General features: G+C 31.6%; 5 protein-coding genes across 5 annotated transcripts; 2 read left to right on the top strand and 3 right to left on the bottom strand.

Annotated features, from left to right (window-relative positions):
• Positions 1 to 491: 491 nt before the first annotated feature.
• On the bottom strand, positions 492 to 2,287 carry LOC112770587 (protein ALTERED PHOSPHATE STARVATION RESPONSE 1-like). Its single transcript, XM_072225131.1, has 3 exons — positions 1,827 to 2,287; positions 1,547 to 1,770; positions 492 to 1,391 (listed from the first exon to the last, which is right to left on the bottom strand). Exons 1-3 carry the CDS (start codon positions 1,974 to 1,976, stop codon positions 629 to 631), a joined length of 1,137 nt encoding a protein of 378 aa, XP_072081232.1. The 5' UTR covers positions 1,977 to 2,287; the 3' UTR covers positions 492 to 628.
• A 2,659-nt stretch (positions 2,288 to 4,946) lies between these two features.
• On the bottom strand, positions 4,947 to 7,133 carry LOC112772030 (uncharacterized). Its single transcript, XM_025816908.3, has 2 exons — positions 6,088 to 7,133; positions 4,947 to 5,604 (listed from the first exon to the last, which is right to left on the bottom strand). The coding sequence occupies exon 1, from the start codon at positions 7,046 to 7,048 to the stop codon at positions 6,101 to 6,103; it is 948 nt and encodes a 315-aa protein (XP_025672693.1). The 5' UTR covers positions 7,049 to 7,133; the 3' UTR covers positions 4,947 to 5,604; positions 6,088 to 6,100.
• A 1,086-nt stretch (positions 7,134 to 8,219) lies between these two features.
• On the top strand, positions 8,220 to 13,702 carry LOC112773183 (aldehyde dehydrogenase family 3 member I1, chloroplastic). The gene is made up of 10 exons (XM_025818241.3): positions 8,220 to 8,557; positions 9,110 to 9,178; positions 9,648 to 9,744; positions 9,819 to 10,025; positions 11,019 to 11,134; positions 11,215 to 11,319; positions 11,404 to 11,576; positions 11,667 to 11,757; positions 12,365 to 12,514; positions 13,234 to 13,702. The coding sequence occupies exons 1-10, from the start codon at positions 8,336 to 8,338 to the stop codon at positions 13,471 to 13,473; spliced, it is 1,470 nt and encodes a 489-aa protein (XP_025674026.1). The 5' UTR covers positions 8,220 to 8,335; the 3' UTR covers positions 13,474 to 13,702.
• A 1,476-nt stretch (positions 13,703 to 15,178) lies between these two features.
• Positions 15,179 to 19,095, top strand: LOC112769227 (aspartic proteinase Asp1). Its single transcript, XM_025813683.2, has 7 exons — positions 15,179 to 15,637; positions 16,313 to 16,430; positions 16,714 to 17,162; positions 17,332 to 17,470; positions 17,598 to 17,798; positions 17,874 to 17,946; positions 18,112 to 19,095. Exons 1-7 carry the CDS (start codon positions 15,342 to 15,344, stop codon positions 18,219 to 18,221), a joined length of 1,386 nt encoding a protein of 461 aa, XP_025669468.1. The 5' UTR covers positions 15,179 to 15,341; the 3' UTR covers positions 18,222 to 19,095.
• Positions 18,588 to 21,004, bottom strand: LOC112769228 (NAC domain-containing protein 2). The gene is made up of 3 exons (XM_025813684.3): positions 20,571 to 21,004; positions 20,209 to 20,492; positions 18,588 to 19,819 (listed from the first exon to the last, which is right to left on the bottom strand). The coding sequence occupies exons 1-3, from the start codon at positions 20,728 to 20,730 to the stop codon at positions 19,349 to 19,351; spliced, it is 915 nt and encodes a 304-aa protein (XP_025669469.1). The 5' UTR covers positions 20,731 to 21,004; the 3' UTR covers positions 18,588 to 19,348.
• Positions 21,005 to 21,816: the final 812 nt, after the last annotated feature.

Raw genomic sequence — 21,816 nt, 5'->3', positions numbered from 1 at the left:
TCCTAAAACAGAATAATTATATGGACCATAAATTTATTTATGAAATATGTTATGTATAATTATATAAATAATTATTATACGTTGAAAATCTACCTTCAATCATTAATTAATGAAAAGATAAATTTGGAAATAAATCAATTTTACTAATATTTTTGAAGAAATTTCCATAAAGTTTTTTTAATCAACAATCTCCGTGCATATCTAGTAATTAAATCAAGGATATTTTTTATTTTTATTAAGTACTCATTTATAAATTTTAAAATAAAATTTAAATGAAAACACTAGTAAAAAATAAATAAATAATTTCCTCAAATTTCCATATAATGTTTCAACTACACTAACTCCACATTTTTAATATTGTTAATCACTATTCACTATTTTAACAATCCACCGAATGAAATCTAGACTTACATGCAAATATCATAGTAAGAAGGCGTCACATTGAGAGCATAACAAGAAGAAGCAATGGTATCTTTTAAGTCTTTACAAAGAATAGGGTCAAACTATGAAAAAAAAAGAGGTTCTTAATTGACCTACAATTTCTAACCAATGACCAAACAATAAAATAAAATAAAAGCTAAAGAAATGCTAGAATTAAGATTTTGAAAAAAAAAAAATTAACTATTGTTTAGTTTCGAAGTTTAAGCTGCTCATAAATTTTCAGATTTTCCAAACAAAATGTCTCCAAAGCCTCAAAAATTGTAAATAGACCCGGTTGAAAGCAACTTGAAGCAAGGTCATTGACATGTTTAATAGCTTCTTGATGTCTCTTTTTCTCTTCAACCAATCTTACCCTTGAAGCTGCTAATTTCTCATCAGATTCTCTAAGCAATGGAACTTCCATGAAATCTTCTGAGCTTTTCATTTTGTAAAAACATGAACACTGCTTTGACTTGATTCCATTCTTGTCACAGTAGTACTTAAGCATGTGCTTATAATCCCTTAGAAAGTGTTGCACTTTAACTTTGAGTAACTGTTCCTCATTCTGCTTCTCATATAACTGGTGCAAGTTTGATGCAAAGGTACTAATGGCTTCTGAGACTATAGTTTCTGAGATCTTGTGAATTTCATGGCACCAATCATTACAAAGGTTGAAAATTGGATCAACCCCATTTTCAGAATTTTCTATTTCTTCTTGGATTATGTGCTTCCTGAGCCAATCATTCAAGTTTTTCACTAAGGTTTTCTGTGTGTTGATGAAGTTACTAAAGCACATACTCCAATTTAATGCAATTCTTTCTAGTCTTAGTGTAGCTTTTGAACTTGGCTTTTTCTTCCCTCCAGAATCTAATATATGCACATGACTTTTAGCCATGGAGATAGCTTGAAATTGTTTATGGTGACAATCACTCATTATCTTCCACAATCTAATTAGCCTAAAAAAGAAAAAAAAAAAAAAAAAAAGAAAGAAGATAATTTAGTCTCTAAAGGTTTGAGAAACAGAACAATGTAGTGAAGAAAAAATAGAAAGTACTAAGCAAAGCTATGGTATCCCAAAGATGTTGATAACTATAAGCAATAAAAGAAAGAGAGAAAATTAGCATACCCTTCAATCAATTTCTTCAATTCAGGAAGCAGCTTATTATCTCTTAATCCATCTATGTTTCTTGATATTAGATCAATTGATGAAATAGCTACATCAATTTCTGAGTTCAAAAGCTTGACAGAAGAAAGAGTATCATCAATCTTATCAAACTCAGAACCTCTACCATCCAGATCTTTTAGCTTCTTGTACTGCCTTTCGTATTGAATTCGAAGCTTTTCTACAACCTGTCATCAATAATATCAAGGAAAATATCAAGTTCTTGAATGTATATATCCTGTTATGAAAACAAGCAATGTCTTACCATGATTGCACCAGAGAGTTTCTTTTCCCAAACATAAAGTTCCTCCAAGGTGGATGAAAGGTCACTAAATGATGTATGAACATTGTTTTTCATGGACAAAGCCTTTGCTCTAGAAGGTTTGTATAGCATATACGAAAGGATTAAACTCGTCTTTACTGAAGGGAATATCGGCCGCAGGACACAAGAAGCAAAGGCTGCAAGGCAATAATGAAAATCAAGATAAGTTCTTGCTCATTCCATATGTGATAACATGTAACAAGTAAATATCTAACATATAATATTTTAGGGACATTTAGCAACAAAGTGATAGGAAAAAAAAAAAACAAAACAAGGAACCAAATACTAAAAAGACTAAAACACATAAAATTCAATCATAATAAACACAATTGATGCAAGAGATCTTACCCCTTAATTTGGAGCTTTTAGGTTTATATGGTAGCTTGCCAACTTCCATAAGTGATTTGAATTCTTCACCAGAATCAAATAGATTTTTGAATTCATTATTTACTTCTAGCATTGCTTCCTTAAGATCTATCTTGGAAATAGAAACTGGTGTAGCAGTAGCAGGACACTCACTGCATTGTTCTGTTGTTTTTTCTGCTTCAGATTGTGCATCTTCTCCAATCTTAGCCTCATTTTCAGTTTCCTTCTCATCAAACACTACTGACATTGCTGAGCTTTGTTCATAAGCTTCACTTTCCTCTTCTAATTCTGGAATTCCTTCCCTCTCCCTCACTACACTCTCATTGATATCTTGATCATATGCATTGAAATCATATTCCATGCCAAATGGATCCAAGAAATCCCATGTAGAGTTGTTTCCTTCAGTTCCATTTTTCTGAGGATCTTCTACAAACATTGTAGATGCATTTGTACCATCATGCATAAATCTATCATTATGGTAAACAAAACACATTGGTTGTTCCAAAGGTTCATCATTGAACCAATTTCCACACTTTGGGGTCTCTATTTTATTTGCAAAATCCAACCTTTGACTATGATCTTCACTATTATGATGATTATGATCATGATGATGAGTACTACTACAAGATGAAACATTGGAAGTCACATATGAATCAAAATCATGATCATAAGTGCAGCAATCTCCATCATCATATTCAAATTTACATGAGGTAGATTCCAATAAGCATTTCTTTTCTTCTTCTTCTTCTTCTTCCTCTTCAGATTGATTAATTTCGGATAAAGATATGTTGGAACAATCAGCACAAATCACTAATTCTTGATCAACATAACGGTTAAGTGCATCACCAATTTTCAAAAGGGACTCTAAATACTCAACAAAGGATGTGGCAAAATCATACCTGAAATTCTTAGCTTTTTTGATAAACTCCTTCCTCTCTTTGCATAAACTCACTAATTGTGAAGATTGTTGCAACTTTGGTGCTCCTTTGGCCATAGCAAATAAAACCAATTAGTAACATATGAGAATTAGAGAAGCTTAATTTAAATAATACTAAGTTAAGATCAAATAGAATCAAATGCAAAACAAAAACAAATAAGAGAGAGATTTCTGCGAGGCAATTGTTTTGATTATTTGAGAAACAAATATTTGTATTGTGTTTACTATTTAGTTAGTATCTAATGTAAAGAGGGTAACAATGCATGTATGGATTTCAAAGAATCTAAGCAATAAATATGGAAAAATAGTTGCAAAAAATCATACACATATGCACACTTTTTTTTTTAATGGAGCTTATTAAGAAAAAGTATAGGTAGACAATTCGATACTCTTTATATAAAAATTATCATAATGGATTATTAAAAAATATCAATATTTGAGGTTTAAATTATTATATATCACAATAAATTTTATATATCGTTTATTACGTTTAGGATTTAGAGTTTGTGATTTATAAATATTAAAATTAAATGAGTAATACAAATATTAGAATTATCCTTTAATTAATGAGATTTTTTATCAAGTGAATATAAAATATTATGTCCAAATTTAATATTAGATAAATATGTCTTTTAATCTTTATTTATTTATTTATTTATATTTTTTAATCTTATCCATCATAGTCTTGAATAAGTTGTCAAAGATTCAAATAAAAATTCTACACGTTTAAAAAAATTCAAGTTTTTCCAAAGAATAACAAATATATAATAAAGATATACGAATATTTAAGTAATAATGACTTATTTTAAGCAATTTATATAAGAAAATAAAGCATATTATTATTTTTTATTAAGTAGTGTAAATAACAGAAAATTTGTAGTGTTGCTACAAACAAAATACTTACATAGAAAACAAAAATAACAATAAGAAAAGAGAATGATATTTAAAATTTTGAACTACCCAAACACATCTTAATTCTTTTATCATCCTAACAGAAAACAAGTTATTAGCAAACATTAATTTAGCCAATTGGAGCAAAGCAATTAGAGATGCAAGCCAGAGTTTAAATTTTAAAAGAAACAAGTAGAGAAATTTATGGGAACAGGACAGATTCAGTGGAGTAAAAATAGCACAAAAAATTATTTAAAAGAGTGAGAAAAATTGCAACCACTTCACTAAATAAGTTTTTTTGGTGTGGCAATGTTAAAGATATTTAACTACATAAATAAAAGACAATATTATCTTTGTTTTTCGTTTCTCTTCTAAAGTGTTTTGTTTTCATACTGATATTTTTTTGAAGTTATTTATTTTAAATATTTTTGTAAAACATTGAGTACTTAAAACTTTCTCTTGTCAAAGTCAAGAACTTTACCAATAAAAAAATTAATTTAAACACAGTTTTTTGGTTAATAGGAAATGATGAGTCACTAAATCACACCAATAAAAAAATAATTAAAAAAAAAACATTGGATTGATAGGCACAGAACATATAAATCCACTTATCCACTAGTAATAATAACCACTAATGTGATGGATCCATCCTTAAAAACTACAAGAAAAACACACAAATTTGACATTTTGATCGGTTGATGAAATGGTAAACTTTGATCCAAATAGTAAACGTATTAGTCCAAATTTTGTGATTATGTTTGGAGAGAAAGAACATACACTGAGTTCACCAAGAACCTGATAACCATAGTGATAAGAGAATAAGGAGAGGTGAGAGAAAGAAGAGAAAATGAGAAATACATCTTCAATTCTTCATAAAGAACAGTATCAACTATCAAGTGAGTAACTAACTAACATTAATTGTAACAAACAAATAACTAATACAAATGGGGCAGATCAAGAACAATATTTAACTATTTACCAAAGAGCAGACATAATGAGGGAACATTTTAGGTACAAAATAGTTCCTTATTTATTGACAATTACCCATTCAATCAAATTCACCACTATAACAATGGCTTCCACCAGTATGAACTCAATTATAACATAGGTCCTACATTCTGCTGCTGTCTAGTGTTGCACTTGCTGGGGTTCACTCCTTTTTTTTCCCAGCCTTCAGAATTAAACTTGTGAACAGTTTGTATTCCAAGGGCAGCAACAAATCAACATGCCTTGTTTGGCAGTCATAATGGCATGGCAGAATAAGAAGCATTCTCAAGGATAGAATTTGAGCTGCATGGCAAGTGGCAACCATCTCTGCTCAACGCTGTTCAGAATCGATCACAAAACAGGCGGAATGACTTTTTCCGCCGCCACCACCAACCAGGCCAAGGATCCAAAAACTCACCCGGAATCTTCAACATCCAATTACTTTCTTAGCTTCCCTTTCAACATATTAGACCACCAAACCAGATGCCACATTTCTTCACCATCTCTTGCAATCAACATCTAATCACAGTGTAACACCCCCAAGTCCAAAAACAATTAGCACATTGCATTCAATCTAAATTAATGCACATAGTCTTAATTGATTTCATTTTATACTATAATAACAAAATTATTTAACGAAGGGTCAAGGAAGGACCACAGTTGTTTCCACGGCTTGAACCTGTGACCTTGAGATAACACGGAGACAAGTCAACTTCAAACTAAAGAACATTAGTAGGACCAATTTCATCTAAGGATCTCAAACTCCTAATCTAACAATGTTCAATTAATCAATTGATATATAGAGTCTCCTTCTCCAATCTAACTAGCTAACCTAATACCAAGGTGAACTAGCCATTCTTAAACCCTAGCATCAAATTAATTCCTAAATATGAACCCTAGAAGCAAAGCCACTAAAATCTATGAAATCCAAATATAATAATCCCACACAATTGCTACAATGTAAAGCATATTTTCCAAACTGAAATTTTATCAAACAATTACCAATTTTCCAAATTCATGCAAGGCAGAAGATATCATCAGTCATGAGCAAAATATACTGCAAGATCCTCAAAGGAGCATTCCCAAAATCCAAATGTGGCAACCTCAGCTCCCTAACCCTACAAGCTCCATCTGCTCCTCCACCACCACCACCAACCCGACCCACCCGAACCCGGTTCATATCAACCTTCCTAAACAGGTAAACCTCACAACTACCACCCCCACCACCGGAAAAACCCCGATCCGCTGCCGCATTCGGTGGCCGTTTCTGTGTCCTGAAAAAGGTCCAACCTTTCCCAGCAAGAATCCTGCAAAACCCCTCCATATCATCGACCCTCTCTCCGGTAACCCTAGAATACATCGACAATGAGCAACAATCCCAATTTCGTCCTCCTCCTCCACCGCCACCATCTCCGGCAATTGCGCCGCCGTCGAAAAATACCAACTTGAAGAAGGGTGCGGCGAGGTTGACGAAGTAACGAAGGTGGGTCAATGGGGCCGGAGTCAGGGAAGGGAAAGGGATCGGAACGGCGTCATCTTGGAGCGGCCAGGAAGACGAAGAACAAGAAAACGAGCAGGTGGTGGTGGTGGTGGCAGTGGTGGCAGTAGAAGGTAACGAAGAAGAAGGAGTTGAATGCGGCGACAAAGAAGATGAGAATGGCGTTGAGTTGGAGAAGATGATGTGAGAGAGAGATGGCGTTGGGAACAAGTCCATTCCCAAGGTTCTTGCAATGGCGGCGAGTCTGTATGTGTCGGTTACGATCTCTCTTGTTGGAAGGAACAAAAGAGCCGCGGTTTTTGATCTTCTTCTTCTTGCTCTTATTCTTCGTCTTCTGTTTCTCCTTCTCCCATCTTCTTCTTCTTCATTTTCTTGTTCGGAATGAGCGTGGGAATGCATGAGATGTGGATGGTGATTGATGGTTTCACCAAAGACGAGAGAACGAACCAGCTTTAGTGGAAGCATCTTTCTTTTTTCTTTGTCGATTCAATCAAAATCACAGCTTCTGTTTTTGACTTTGGTAAAGTAAGTGACCTAACTTTCAATAACCCTTCTTCCATCTCCTACACTCTATAGTCTAGAGAAAGGTAAAAAATCGAGATTTTATGTGAAATTGAAAAAATAAATAAAAAATATAAAACGTAAAATCTTAATAAGATTTAAATTGTAAAATCATCAGATTTAGTATAAATTTCGTAAAATCGATAAACTTATTTAAAATCGTAATATCGAAAGATTTTAAGAGTTAAATCGAAATTCTAGTTACTATGCTCTATATTCTATAGTCTATACTCTATACACTAATATTAACTAAATTATAATTTATCAATTTTTAACCATTAATTTCGCTCCTTTCTTGTATCAAAAAAATTGCATATGAATTTTTACCATTTAATTATTTATATATTTTTATAAACTTACATATTATTTCATTTTCGTTTCATTAATTATAATACTTTATTGACAATATCGCCTTTTTTTTATAAATTCATGCATATAATAGTACAAAAAATTATATTTAAAGTGATATTATAAAAAATATGAGTAAAATTATTATTTTTGAGTTAATGCATAACTTAATCTCTAAAATTGTAGGTATATCTTAAATTGAATTTTGAAATTTTAATTGTTTTAATATAATTTTTAAATTTTATACCAGTAAGACAGTGACTCTTATTATTATTTCTATAAAAAAACCTTAACGGTAAACCAACTTAAATTGATCGAAGTATCAATTTATTTATCCACTTAAGAATTGAGATAGTAAATCATTATTATTTTAGTTTTAGAATTGAAATAATTTTTAAAATTTTTTTAAATATATCTAAAATATCAGTAATATTCTAATCATCGTAACATATAATTTTAATTAATATATATTATATATACTTTATAATTAAAAGCAATTGTTAAAAATAGTGAAATACCAAAATTACAAGTACATTTAAAAAGTGAAAACCCATACATCAGCGTACAGAAACAGAACAGAACAGAACAATGTCTTGAATGCATTGTGGCATTTTTTCTTGGAGGAGTGGTATAGATTACACGCAAACAAATTTGTGTCATGTCAAGTGCATGATGATAATGATATTTATTTATCTTCATATGTTTCACACACGTAATTAACTGGCTGTGATTGAAGCACGTCTAGTACTCTTAATCATAATATAACTCACCCTTTTCTAACTTTGCAAAATCCAACTCCACTTTCTTCCTCTCTTGTTTAAGCTTCAAACTCTGCCACCAGTAATGGAAGAAGCAAAAGAGAAGGGTGTGTTTAATGAAGACAAGGCTTCTTTGGTGGTTAAAGAGCTGAGAAAGAGCTTTGACTCAGGGAAGACAAGAAGCTACAAATGGAGGATTTCGCAGTTGGAAGCCATGGCTAAGATGATTGAAGAAAATGAGAAGGACATCATTGAAGCAGTAGATAAGGACCTTTCTAAACCTCAACTTGAAGCATACATAGCTGAGGTCTCCAATTTCCTCTCCTTTTTTTCCTTTTATTTTCTCTCTTTTCTTATTACAAATTCATACCCAAATTTGAATTACTTTGCTTTTATATATATATATATATATATATATATATATATATATATATTCCTTTTGATTAGTTTAAGAAAAATTATATTCATTTATTATCATGGTTCTTACTTTTTAAAAGTCGAACCGACTAATTTAAATGAATTAATTAAATATTAGTTACTAGAATAAAATCAGTTATAAATAAATTGGTTAAAAATCGAAAAAATAAAATTACATTGTATTGGATTATTTTTAGCAATTAATCCGTGTAAAATAATAAAATATATATTTTATATATAAATATGTTATTTTAGTATATCATATTCCACTTGAATCTTGATTGGAGTTTAAATTTTTGAACTTTAACCTTGACGAGGGGTTTTCTTTTCAGAAGCTTTTCTTTTATAAATTTGACATTAATGATGGTGACATTTTAAAGTTTTTGATTGTCCATTCCATGATTGTGGCCACAGATTTTACCCTTGTGCTTCTTCAATGCAGGTTTCTCAGACAAAATCTTCATGCAGTGAAGCAATTAAAGCATTGCATCAGTGGATGAAGCCTACAAAGGTAGCTAATTAATTACCAAAAGCAAAACAGAAATATTTGCATTGCATCATTCATAATCACTCAATCCTTTTTTAAATAATCTTTAATATTTTTTAAATATACAACTATTTTACTTAAAAAAAAAATCAGCAACCAAATTTTGGTCTACATAATCATATAATCATACTATATGTATACTACAAATTAGGCACAGTATAAAATATATGTTAAATAACACGTATATTTTATTAAAAAAATACATGATAGTTGATTTAATAACTAATTTTTATGTGTATATATTATTTTTTATAAGGTGAAAACTTAGGTGTAGTCGACTTCACATGAAGTTGATAGCTGAGAGCCGTTAGATGCTTTGACTGATTTGACTAAATTTTCATCTAACGGCTCTCAGCTATCAACTTCACGTGAAGCGGACTATAAACGTAAAGAGAGTATTTTCTAAAAATTTGTTTGTTATCAACAAATTCAGGTGAAAACTGCGATTACAACATATCCATCATCAGCAGAGATTGTATCAGAACCACTTGGAGTTGTGCTCATCATCTCAACATGGAACTTCCCTTTCAGTATGTTCACATATCTTATTAACTGAGATTGTTATTATATGAAGAGCTTTAATTTTCTGGATGTGATTGAGTAGTGTTATCGCTGGAGCCGGTGATCGGCGCAATCGCGGCCGGGAATGCAGTGGTTCTGAAGCCATCAGAAGTTGCTCCGGCATCATCAGCACTGCTGGCAGATATGCTGACAAAATATTTGGACAACTCTGCTGTCAGAGTTATTGAAGGAGGTGCTCCTCAAACAACCGCACTATTGGAGCAGAAATGGGATAAGATACTCTACACAGGTACTTCAATTTGTTTCTTACTCTTGTTTTTCTAATAATACATTCAATCAACGTCACACTTTGCCTGCTTTTATTTATAAAGACAAAACACAAGACATAAATACAAAAATATAAAAATGTGTTTGTCATGTGAGACATAGACAGAAATATTGTGTTATGAAATACTGAATTAATATATTTTTTTTTATAGGAGGACAAAAAGATACCGACAAAATATACAATTTATTTTTTTATTATTATTATCAAATTTTTATAATTATATTTTTTATTATTTTATTTTTTATTCTAAATTTTGTATGAAGAAAAAAATAAAGATAAATTAAAATTTTTATTATTTGTTCTATCTTATATTCAATTCATTACCAAACAAAATACAAAATATTAATTTTTATGTCTTTATCTTTTATGTTCGATTTTCAGTGTTTTGTCTTGTTCTATTCTTAAAATTAAACGCAACCTTTGTTCCTTAAGGTAGTGTTTGGTGGAGAGACAGAGACGGAAAGACTGAGACTGAGAGACAGAGACTAAGAGACAGAGATTGAAATAAATCTTAGTATTGATGCAAAGTGGGAGACAGAAATTGAAACAAGAATGAAACTCTAATTTAATTTGTACAAAGGGTAAAATTAGAATTAATTAATTGAAATGAGGATATTTTAGATATAAAATGTTATTAAAGTTTTCTCCATCTCTAAAAATTTTAGTCCCCTGTGTCCCTACTTTTTGGAGGTACTAAAATACTGAAATTTTAGGGACAGATGCAGAAATTTTAGTACCAATCTCTAAACCAACAAACATGATACTAAGTCTCGGTCTCTCCGTCTTTGTCTCAGTACCTCAAAACAAACACTACCTAATAAATTAGTGCAGATAGATAAAATGGTCTTGTGAAGAGAATTAATTTGACTTATGATGATATTTTTTGAGATGTAATTATCTTATAATAAAATTTATTAGAGATTTATTTGTCTAAGACATAGTTTATGGATGCAGGTAATGCTAGAGTAGGACGAATTGTGATGGCTGCTGCTACAAAGCACCTTACCCCAGTGATTCTGGAACTTGGTGGAAAGTGCCCTGCTCTTGTTGATTCTAATCTCAACTTGCAAGTAACATATGATTTGAATTTGAAGAATTCAATTGCATTTCTGGCTTAGACATGTGAATGACACTTATACAAATGATTCAGGTTGCTGCTAGAAGATTAATAGCTGGAAAGTGGGCATGCAACAATGGACAAGCATGCATTTCTGTTGATTATATCATCACTCTTAAACATTTTGCTCCAACACTTGTATCATTTCATAAACACAATTCAATAACTCTACTCTCTTAAATATATTCAATAAATTCTCATTTATCACTAATCACTCCACAGATAAATGCTCTCAAGGAGGAATTGGAGCAATTTTTCGGAAAAGATCCAATGAAATCCAAAGACATGTCGCGAATCGTGTCTTCGTCGCACTTTTCGCGACTCTTAAAGCTTTTGAATGATGACAAGATATCTGATAAAATTGTTTTAGAAGGTCAGAAGGACGAGGATCAATTGTGAGTAGCATTATTTCTATTTTTTTTTCTGTTGATTCTATTGTCTCAGGATCTTTGTATTTTAATTAATATAATTTGATTTTATTGTAGAAAGATTGCTCCAACAATCATATTGGATGCACCAGATGATTCATTGGTGATGCAAGAGGAAATATTTGGGCCAATAATGCCAATTATCACTGTGAGTTAATTAGTTGTAGAACACAAAAGAAAGGAATAGTAATAATAATAGTACATTAATTTGATGCCGATTATAACTGACTTGAGTTGGCCGAGTAATGAATTTATTCATCAGTTTAAATAAGTATATAGGAGTTTAAATATCGTCTAACGTGCGAAATTATAGAGGGTCCTCTTTAAGATCAAACAATTCCATCGAATTGAGTATGATTGTATGTGTGATAGCATCTACTATACCAGGAATATCAATGAACCCGATTATTGAAATTGCTCAGGATACCCTTTTTTAGCTTCTAGAATCTATTTCTTAGTTCAAGATCCGACCCCTCTTATCTTACTAACTGGAATCAAAGAATTAGTAGATCTGTTCCGCCCAAAATGGGAATGGGCTAGGGTTATGAACTTAGAATCTAGAATCTGATGATCGAGTCGATTCCATGATTCTAAGTTCATTCCATACCGGACCAGACCGGAATAGGGTCTTGTACAGTAGACATTTAAATAGAACTAAGATGTGTGATGAATTAGTTTTTGACCTGTCGGGTGATAAAATACCGTAGACAATAAAAAAAATTTGAAGCTGACTATTGTTGTTTTTTAATTTGCAGGTTGATAAGATAGAAGATGGGTTTGATATAATAAAATCAAAACCAAAACCTCTTGCTGCATATCTCTTCACAAACAATGAAGACCTGAAGAAAAGTTTTGTGGAAAACATTTCTTCAGGAGGGATGCTCATCAATGACACTGTCTTACAAGTAAGCTAAAGATTAGGGTACTTTTGGGATGGTATGCTGAAAAGTTTAATTTATTTTAAGAATTTTCATTTGTACAATTCTTTTTAAAGTAATCGATTATAAGTACTAATTTATGTTTTAATAATACTTTAGTTGAAAAGTAATTTTAATATAAGTATTGTGTTTGAAATGTATAAAAAAAAAAAAGAAATAAAAAAACTACCTTTAAGTGTATATTTTCAAAAATGGATATAAAATGAAATGATTATTTATATTATTTAATATTTGATATTTGAGATTAAATTAGTAACATTATCGGATAAAAAATATTAATTTTTTGGTTATAATAATAAGCTTCAAAATATTACTTTCACTTATATATATTTTTTTAATTAGCTTTAAATTATTATCTTTGAAAAAAATTTTGGATACCAACCATTTTTAGTACTTTTAGTCATCATTTAATAAGTACAAATATTAAATTGTCTTTAACATATAAATTTTATTAATTCATGTGTGTAAATTCTGAAAAACATATATATAAACCATATTGATTTATGTATGTAAACTCTAATAAATATACGTATAAACTATATTTTTTTTTTTGTGTAAAATCTCTATAAATATGATGCAAATTATTGCTGGCAGAAAAAAAAAGATAATATTTTGGCTCTATAATATATTTTGAGGTTTTTAACCAAAAATAATTTGATTTTGATAAAAGAGTAATGTTGACATAGGTTGTAACTCCTGGTTTGCCATTTGGAGGAGTTGGAGAGAGTGGAATGGGTTGCTACCATGGCAAATTCTCCTTTGATGAATTCAGCCACAAAAAAGGTGTTCTCTATAGAAGTTTCAAAGGTGATTCATCTATGAGATATCCCCCATATACACCCAAAAAACAAAGCTTGATGAAGGCCCTTATCAATGGCAATATCTTCCACATGATTCTTATTTTGATTGGATGCTCTAAACTCTAGATATTAAAACAAAGCAAGAACTCATAAATATTTAGAGGGACATAATAAGTTGCTCCTTTGACACTAGCCTTCTATATGTATGTCATCAAGCTTATGGAAATTATTCCATCTCTTTCATACAATTTTTGTAAATATATAGATTGTAGTACAATTATTTTAGAATTTTGTCTTGATACAATATAAGTGATAGGTTAAAGTTTTTAACATTATTATTATCTTTTTCCTTTAATTTGGTGATGTCTACTTTATTATTATATTGTGTTTTGTCACGTTTATTATCTTGTGATTTTAATGAAACTAAGTTGAATTGGTTTAATGGTTAGACTATTAATTCATTTAAATAAGTATTACGATTTGAATCTTGTCTAATACGTATAATAATCTAATGATGAGTAACAAATTTTTAAATAAAATTTTAATCTGCCACAGATTAGTTCCTGTACTCCAATTCCGGTGATAAATGCGGTGGGAAAAAAAATTTAATCAATAATCTTGAGTTAATTTGATATTATCGGTTAATAAATTATTGTGCATTTCATGATTACTTAATTGATTAAATAACTGCCGTGCAACTATATTGACTACTATGTGCCTATGTATCATATCACTTTAAGTACATTAGAAACCAAAAGAAATGATCACTTAAGTATCAATTATTATGTATTAATCACTTGCTCAACATCTTCATTCTTCACCGGATTATTTATTGAGTTAAGAAATATATATTTATAATAATAACATAAAATGAATATATCTATCTTAGCTTCTCATCTTCTTGATTCTCTGGAGCAGCATCATTTTATTCTTACTTCCATTATAAGTATTTTTGCACTTAATAATAATAATAATAATAATAATAATAATAATAATAATAATAATAAATAAATAAATAAATACTTAATTAATTAGTGTCATGAATGCATTTAATTACCTCAAAAGTTTAAGTAAATATTTTGTATATATTTTTGCATATATCTTTTTTTTATTTTAATTTGTCTTACACTAAAATTATTTTTTCTGAGGGGTAAAGTTTAGATTTTTTTTTTGTTATAAAAATTTTGATATCATATTATAAAATTATTTATGTCAAAAATTTAAAATAATAAAAAAAATAATGCAACTCAAAAACTAATTATCTATCAATCAATATTAGTCAACTTTTTGAAATTTCATTTTTAACTCATATATTAACATTCAAATAAATATTCAAAAATAATCAACTTGGGTTGACCGAGTGGTTAATTCATTTATCCGCTTAAGCAAGTATCAAGGTTCGAATACAGTTTTATACATGCATGTAGCCTAAAATCAGTGATGATTTTATTAGAAGTCATGACAGAAATAAATGATATGTGTTTAGAATTGAAATCATATCTCAATAAGAGTAAAGAAAAGATAAAATAAAATAAAAATTAATTAAAATTAACTATAAAAAAAATGAGACTCTGTACTTTTATTAAGAGTAAATGAATTATTATATATGTTAGCATCGGTAGGCACATGTTTCCCTACTTCAACAAATTAAAGTAGCCAAAAATACATTATAAAAATAGTGAAAAGATATTTTCTACAGATCATGCTAGGTGCAATGAAGGAAGGAATATAAGAACCCCTCACATTAGAAGAAATCCTACTTCTAATTACTGAAGCAATGCCTTTCCTTGGCCTCACATCATATAATATAAAGTCTTTAATTTGGAACTTGGTTTCATGCATTAATAATTATTCCATCACACAATAACACGTAACGTACGTATTAAACCATATATACTTAGGACATAATAATAATCTTCTTCATCAATTATTAATTCGATCTCTCCAGCAATTCATATATTATTTTTTTCAACTGAATTGAAAATTGTTATGAGATGATGAAAGGAACGAAGAAGTTATTATTACCAGGATTATTATTGTTGGTTTTCTTGTTATGTTGTTCAACTTGTTCAGCTTGGTTTGGTAGTAGTAGTAGTAGTAATAGTAATAAGCATAAAAGTATTAGTTCCAATTATGGAAATGGAAGAAGAAACTCTATTCCTCTTGATGAACCTTCCTCTTCCTCTTCCTCTTCCTCCTCGTCTTCATGGTTATCATCGTCGTTGCTTAATCAGTATCGAGCTAGCTCATCCGTCGTGTTTCGAGTTCACGGCAACGTTTATCCGGTTGGGTATGTATATATAATAGTCCTTTTTTTTTTTCTCTTGCTTTATGCATTTCTTTTGATATTTGAAACTCTTTCATAATGAATTTAGAAATTAAAATCACAAGATCTTAGTTCTCTAAAGTAGCGTTTGGTGGAGAGACAGAGACAAAAAGACTAAGACTGGGAGACAGAGATTAAGAAACAGAAATTGAAATAAATTTTAATATTCTGTTTGGTGCAAAGTGGGAGACAGAAATTAAAACAAGAATGAAATTCTAGTTTAATTTGTACAAAGGGTAAAATTGAAATTAATTAATTGAAATGAAGGTATTTAGGTATAAAATGTTATTAAAGTTTCAGTCTCTATCTCTAAAAATTTTAGTCCCCTGTGTCTCTACATTTTGGAGATATTGAAATACTAAAATTTTGAGGATAGAGACAAAAATTTTAGTACCAATCTCTGAACCAACAAACATGATACTGAATCTCAGTCTCTCAGTCTCAGTACTTTAAAACAAACGCTACCTAAATTTCTTATTCATGCAATAACACAATTTTGGAAGATTTGTGTATTGACATTGTATATTTTGATATTATGTGTGAATTTAATTTTGATTCATACTAGTCATACCAAAAAGTTTTTACACAATTATCTAATTATAGTTAAATCATACAAATAATATATTTGAACATTTACAGGTTCTATAATGTTACATTGAACATAGGGCACCCACCAAGGCCTTATTACCTTGACATTGATACAGGCAGCGACCTCACATGGCTTCAATGTGATGCCCCTTGTACTCATTGCACTCAGGTATCACAAATTTATTGTTCAATCTTATGATTTAATAATGGGCTGATTCACTTATTTATAGACTAATGAATCTTCTAATAACTCTTTATGGGCCTAGATAATTAAGTAGTAGATCTGATTAATATTAGTGTAACAAGTATAAACTCAAGCAATTATAAATTTTGGACTAAGTACAAAAAATTTTCTCTAATTATTACAATAAACATAAAATTTTATCTCGTTAAATGAAACTGGTTACATAGATCAAACGACGCCAGGTGTTATTGTTTTATTTTTGTGACAGACGCCGCATCCGTTGTACCGGCCGAGCAATGACTTGGTGGCATGTAGGGATCCAATGTGTGCATCATTGCATCAGAATGAAGCATATGAATGTGAACAGCCACACCAATGTGACTATGAAGTTGAGTATGCAGATCATTACTCTTCCCTTGGTGTTCTTGTGAATGATGTGTACCTTCTGAACTTCACAAATGGAATCCAACTGAGAGTTAGAATGGCACTTGGATGTGGATATGATCAGCTATTTCAAGAGCACTCATACCATCCATTGGATGGAATGCTTGGTCTTGGAAGGGGAAGATCAAGCTTGGTTTCACAGCTTAATAGTCAGGGTTTGGTTAGAAATGTAGTTGGACACTGCTTGAGTTCACAAGGGGGAGGCTATATCTATTTTGGTCATGTTTTTGACTCTTCTAGACTCACTTGGACTCCTATGACATCCACACATTTGTAAGTCAAATCTCAACCAAAACCATATCTTCCAATGTCTACTAATAATAATATTCACTGGTTGACTCAAATTCTTAAGCTTCATAACAGACAATGACAACTATTATCATCGTCTCAACTAAAATTTTTATCTTTATTTTTCCACATTTATTACTATGATGTGTATCAGCAAACATTACTCAGCTGGGCCAGCTGAACTCCTTTTGGGAGGAAAGAGAACTGGGATTGGAAATCTCCATGGTGTTTTTGACACTGGAAGTTCTTACACTTACTTCAACTCCATGGCTTACCAAGCAGCAATTTCTTGGGTCAGTTGAAAAACTGAAAATCAATAAACATTTACTACTATGCATTTCTACTGACATTATGTCAATTTCATAATGCAAGATTATTTACTTAGTAAAATGGTTCTTTTGTTGGATTTCAATTGTTTAGTTAAATAAGGAGTTAGCTGGGAAGCCTTTAAAAGAAGCACATGATGATCACACACTCCCTCAATGTTGGCATGGTAGAAGGCCTTTCAGAAGCATACATGAAGTCAGAAAATACTTCAAGCCTATGGCGCTTTCTTTCGCCGGCGGCGGCCGAAGTAAAGCTCAGTTTGAAATCCCTCCTGAGGCATACCTCATAATATCAGTAAGTCACCACAACTATTTTTCAGTAGAAAATGTTATGTCACTTGTGCTAATGTTCATGAACTGTTGTTAACAGAACATGGGAAATGTTTGCTTGGGAATCTTAAATGGATCTGAAGTAGGGATGGGAGATCTAAACCTAATTGGAGGTAATGAATATTAATACAATTTTCATTCTTTTTTTATCTCTTTAGTACATCTTTGGATCAATGTATCTGAATAAAAGATACCCAAATATGAACTTATCACACACATGTACCAAAAACTTTCTATGAAACTCTTCATGAAGAGTATTGGTTGTTTAATTCATGCAGACATATCCATGCAAGACAAAGTGATGGTATTTGACAATGAGAAAATGATGATTGGTTGGGCACCAGCAGATTGTGACAAAATCCCCAAATCAAGACATGCCAACATTTAAATCATAAAAAGATTTATATTTCTTTCTCTCTCCTTTATTTGTCACTAAGTAGCAGTTATTTCTCACTGTTTATAGAACAGAGTGGTTGTGTTGTATCATATGAATGTTGAGCTGTTTGTGAAGTTAGCCTTATAAATAGTAGAAAACATAATGATATACTGGTGATGTGGGAATTTACATTAATAAGATTAATAGTGTAGTTACAGCTGGTTACAACCTAGAAATTAATTAGTCATATGATTACATTAAGATTTACAGCTCTGAGGTTTCCATTTGGAACTGATAAGGCAGAGTAATGCAAGTTGATGCAAATATCATATATTGATTTCATAATTAATCAATTCAGTGCTGTACCACAAATCCATCTGCTTTCTCAATTGGTTTTTGATCTATTCAAATTTGACTGTAGAAACAAATCGTCTTAATCCATATGCTACAATGGAATCTTATCCTTTTTACTCTTCTAGAAATAACAGCTACCCTTTCTCTCAACAGAAAAGATGCTTTGCTTTATATACAACTGTCACACTAAAATCACTGTTGGTTCTGAACAGAAAGATTCTTGAAAGAAACATTCTCTTTGATTGTTTCTTTTCTTTTGCAAACAATAATGAATTATATTATATTATATATTATAATTCACTAATATATAGAAAAATCAACTAACAAAACCAATGGAGCAAGAATTTCCCCTACTAAGAGTCCTAACCACTACACATTTAACACCCTAAAATATCATCAAATGGCCCAAAGGATCTACACCCACTTTGAGATCATTCTGCTACTTATTCTTTATATTACAGAGTACAGAACCTGATCTCCATTTCTTTTTCTTTTTCTTTTTTTTTTTTTTTTTTTTTTTGGCTTTTTTTTTCCTTCACATCTCCCTCCCTAATCTCCGAAGAACAAAGAATAGCCACCAAAATCCAATGGTCCAAAAGTGAAATTGTTAGGTAGGTGTGAATTGTGTTAAATGCTGAGTTTTCACTACAAAAAATGAACATATGCTTTGGTCCCATGATCTCATTAGGCACTAGTCCTCCACCACATTTTCCCAGAAAAAAAGGTTCAACTTTTTTTCTCCCCCTCTTCTTCCAATTCCCAATAATTCTTAATGGTCAAAAGAATCAAAATGGCTTTTGTGGGAACAAGAATGTGTCTTGGAAAGACATGAGCTGATTCATTTGGAACTGATTTCCAAAAAGGTCATCATCATTCATTGGGAGGCTATTATCATAGTTGTTGAGCTGAAAATCAAAGGTATCAAACAGCTGCATATCTAGCTCATTGCTCCACTTTGGGTTGCTCTCCACCTCCTTGTCGCAGGTGGCGTCCGGCGAAACCGCGTGATCCGAGCAGCTAGAGTCCGTGTGCAGCCTTGGAACGGAATCTGATGTGTCCATGTACAATTGGTGCTCATTGTTGGAGAAATTGTGGATAATCTTTGGCTTTGTCTCATGCTCATGATCATGATCATAGTGAAGTATCTCCCCTGGTGAAAACTTTGGTAGTTTCTGTTCCAACCCTGTTGTGGCAGAGTTGAATTTCTCAATCTTCCCTTTCTTGTTGTAGATTCGACACAACACCCAATCATCAAGCTGCACCAAAACATATTCCAATCAGATCATACTAAAAGAAAAGTTGATTCTCATCAACAGTACTTCAAAAATCTTGCATCACAAATACTTTGATCAAATGATATTATAAATAACCAGACTAGATGCACACAAAATATTCCCCAAATGAACCACCCATATAGAATAAAAAAAAATTAAAAGAATGTGTTAATTGGATCCAATAAAAACTAAAAAACAGTTATGCTCAAATTATTTTTAAAAAATAATTCTAATACTAAGAATTTAAATATCAACCTCTCTCCACAACCAATTTTTGTAATCAAAAACCTTAATTATTATTATTATTATTATTAAATAAAATAAATTAGGGTAAAAAAAAGGTTTGAAGAGAAGGTTCTAGTAGTTAATACCCTCAAGTTGTTGTTGTTGAGTTTGTTGGCGGCGGATCTGTCAACATTGGCGAGACGGTACTCATGCATAATCCAATTAGTCTTCACTCCTTTCGGGGCCTTTCCGGCGTAGAACACTAGCGCTTTCTTTATCCCTAGCGCCTTCGGCTTCCCTATCGGCTTGTCCGCCCCGGTCGCCTTCCAGTACCCGCTCCCAGCCGCCCGGTTCGGCCGGGATCCGTTCGGATATTTCCTATCCCTCGGCGAAAAGAAGTACCACTCCTTCTCTCCGTACAACGCCATCTCTGCAATCAATAAATAAGTCAAACTCGAATTCTTACGAATAAATATCCACTGAAAACAGAAATCGAGCGTTTAAGTACCTGGAAGCTGCCACGGATCGAACTTGTACAAATCGATTTCCTTAATTATTGGAGCAGCAATTGATTGCTTTGCGCATTTCTTGCAGAGATAGTGGTTCACCAATTCCTCGTCGCTCGGGTGAAACCTGAACCCTGGCGGTAACTCTAATCCACCTTGCATTATTCCTCCTTCTTCTTCTTGTTCTTGATTTCTCGAGAAGCTTCAACTCTAGCTGAAATTGAATGAATTGAATTGAACCGAACCGAACCGAATCGAATCTCTGTGTGTGTGCTGGTGGTGGTGAATGATGCTGAATTTCGAGTTGAAACGTATGAGAGAGTCACGAGAGGGGAGTTATATAACCGCGTGAAGGAACAAGAGAGAGGAATTTAGACACGTGCGTGATAAGTAGTGAAAACGTGGTGAAGGTGGCATTGTTCGAGCGTTTATTAGTAGGCTATACCTACACCTCAGCCTCCTCTTTTCTCATGCTGACTGCTACTGCCACGTGGCGACGCATTACTGGATGGTCGACACGTGTGGCGGTTCCACTTCTTGATTCTGTCATTGCTTGCGTCACCAAAACCTTTCTCTCGTTTTTTCCCTACCATTTTATTTTCTAGTAATATTTTTTTTTATGTCAAAGATCAAAGTGTCGGCTTAGTATTTTTCTATTTGGAGGGGGGGACATGGTTGACCGTCGTTGTGTGCTTCTGGTCTTGTGCATGCATGAGACTTGAGACACCATAACCATGAAAAATGGTAGTTACACTCATCCTTTATCAAATGTTCTAACGGATCATCATAATCCTATGCTTTAACGCCCAAAAAATTATTCATAATTCTGTAATTTTAATATCAAAATGTAAATGTACTAATAAATTATTTATGGAAAATTCTAAAAGCCAGCAACTTTGTTAAATTCTGACCAACATGTAACCAGAAAAAAAAATGAGTCATTGGATGAAATGTTATACCAATCTCATACTATTAAAACCATCATTGATAGCTATTTGATTGCTACAAATCACAAAAGTTGCTGGCTCCTTAACATTCCTTATTATTTATTATAGTTTTAAACTATGATGATCTCTTTTTTTTTTTTTACTAAAAATAGGAGATTCGAACCCACAACCTCTTAATTGAGTATAGAAAGACTATGTCATTTGAACTATAATTCATTGGCTATAATGATCTCCTTTTGCGGTTAAACTTTTGTTAGATTTTAATCATTTTTTAATACTATACTAGGTATCCCCCTTTGAT

Source organism: Arachis hypogaea, chromosome 18 (genome assembly GCF_003086295.3).
Source record: "Arachis hypogaea cultivar Tifrunner chromosome 18, arahy.Tifrunner.gnm2.J5K5, whole genome shotgun sequence".
Taxonomy (NCBI): Eukaryota; Viridiplantae; Streptophyta; class Magnoliopsida; order Fabales; family Fabaceae; genus Arachis; species Arachis hypogaea.
The sequence above is the reverse complement of the archived record's forward strand: the minus strand, read 5'-3'. Positions and strand labels throughout refer to the sequence as shown.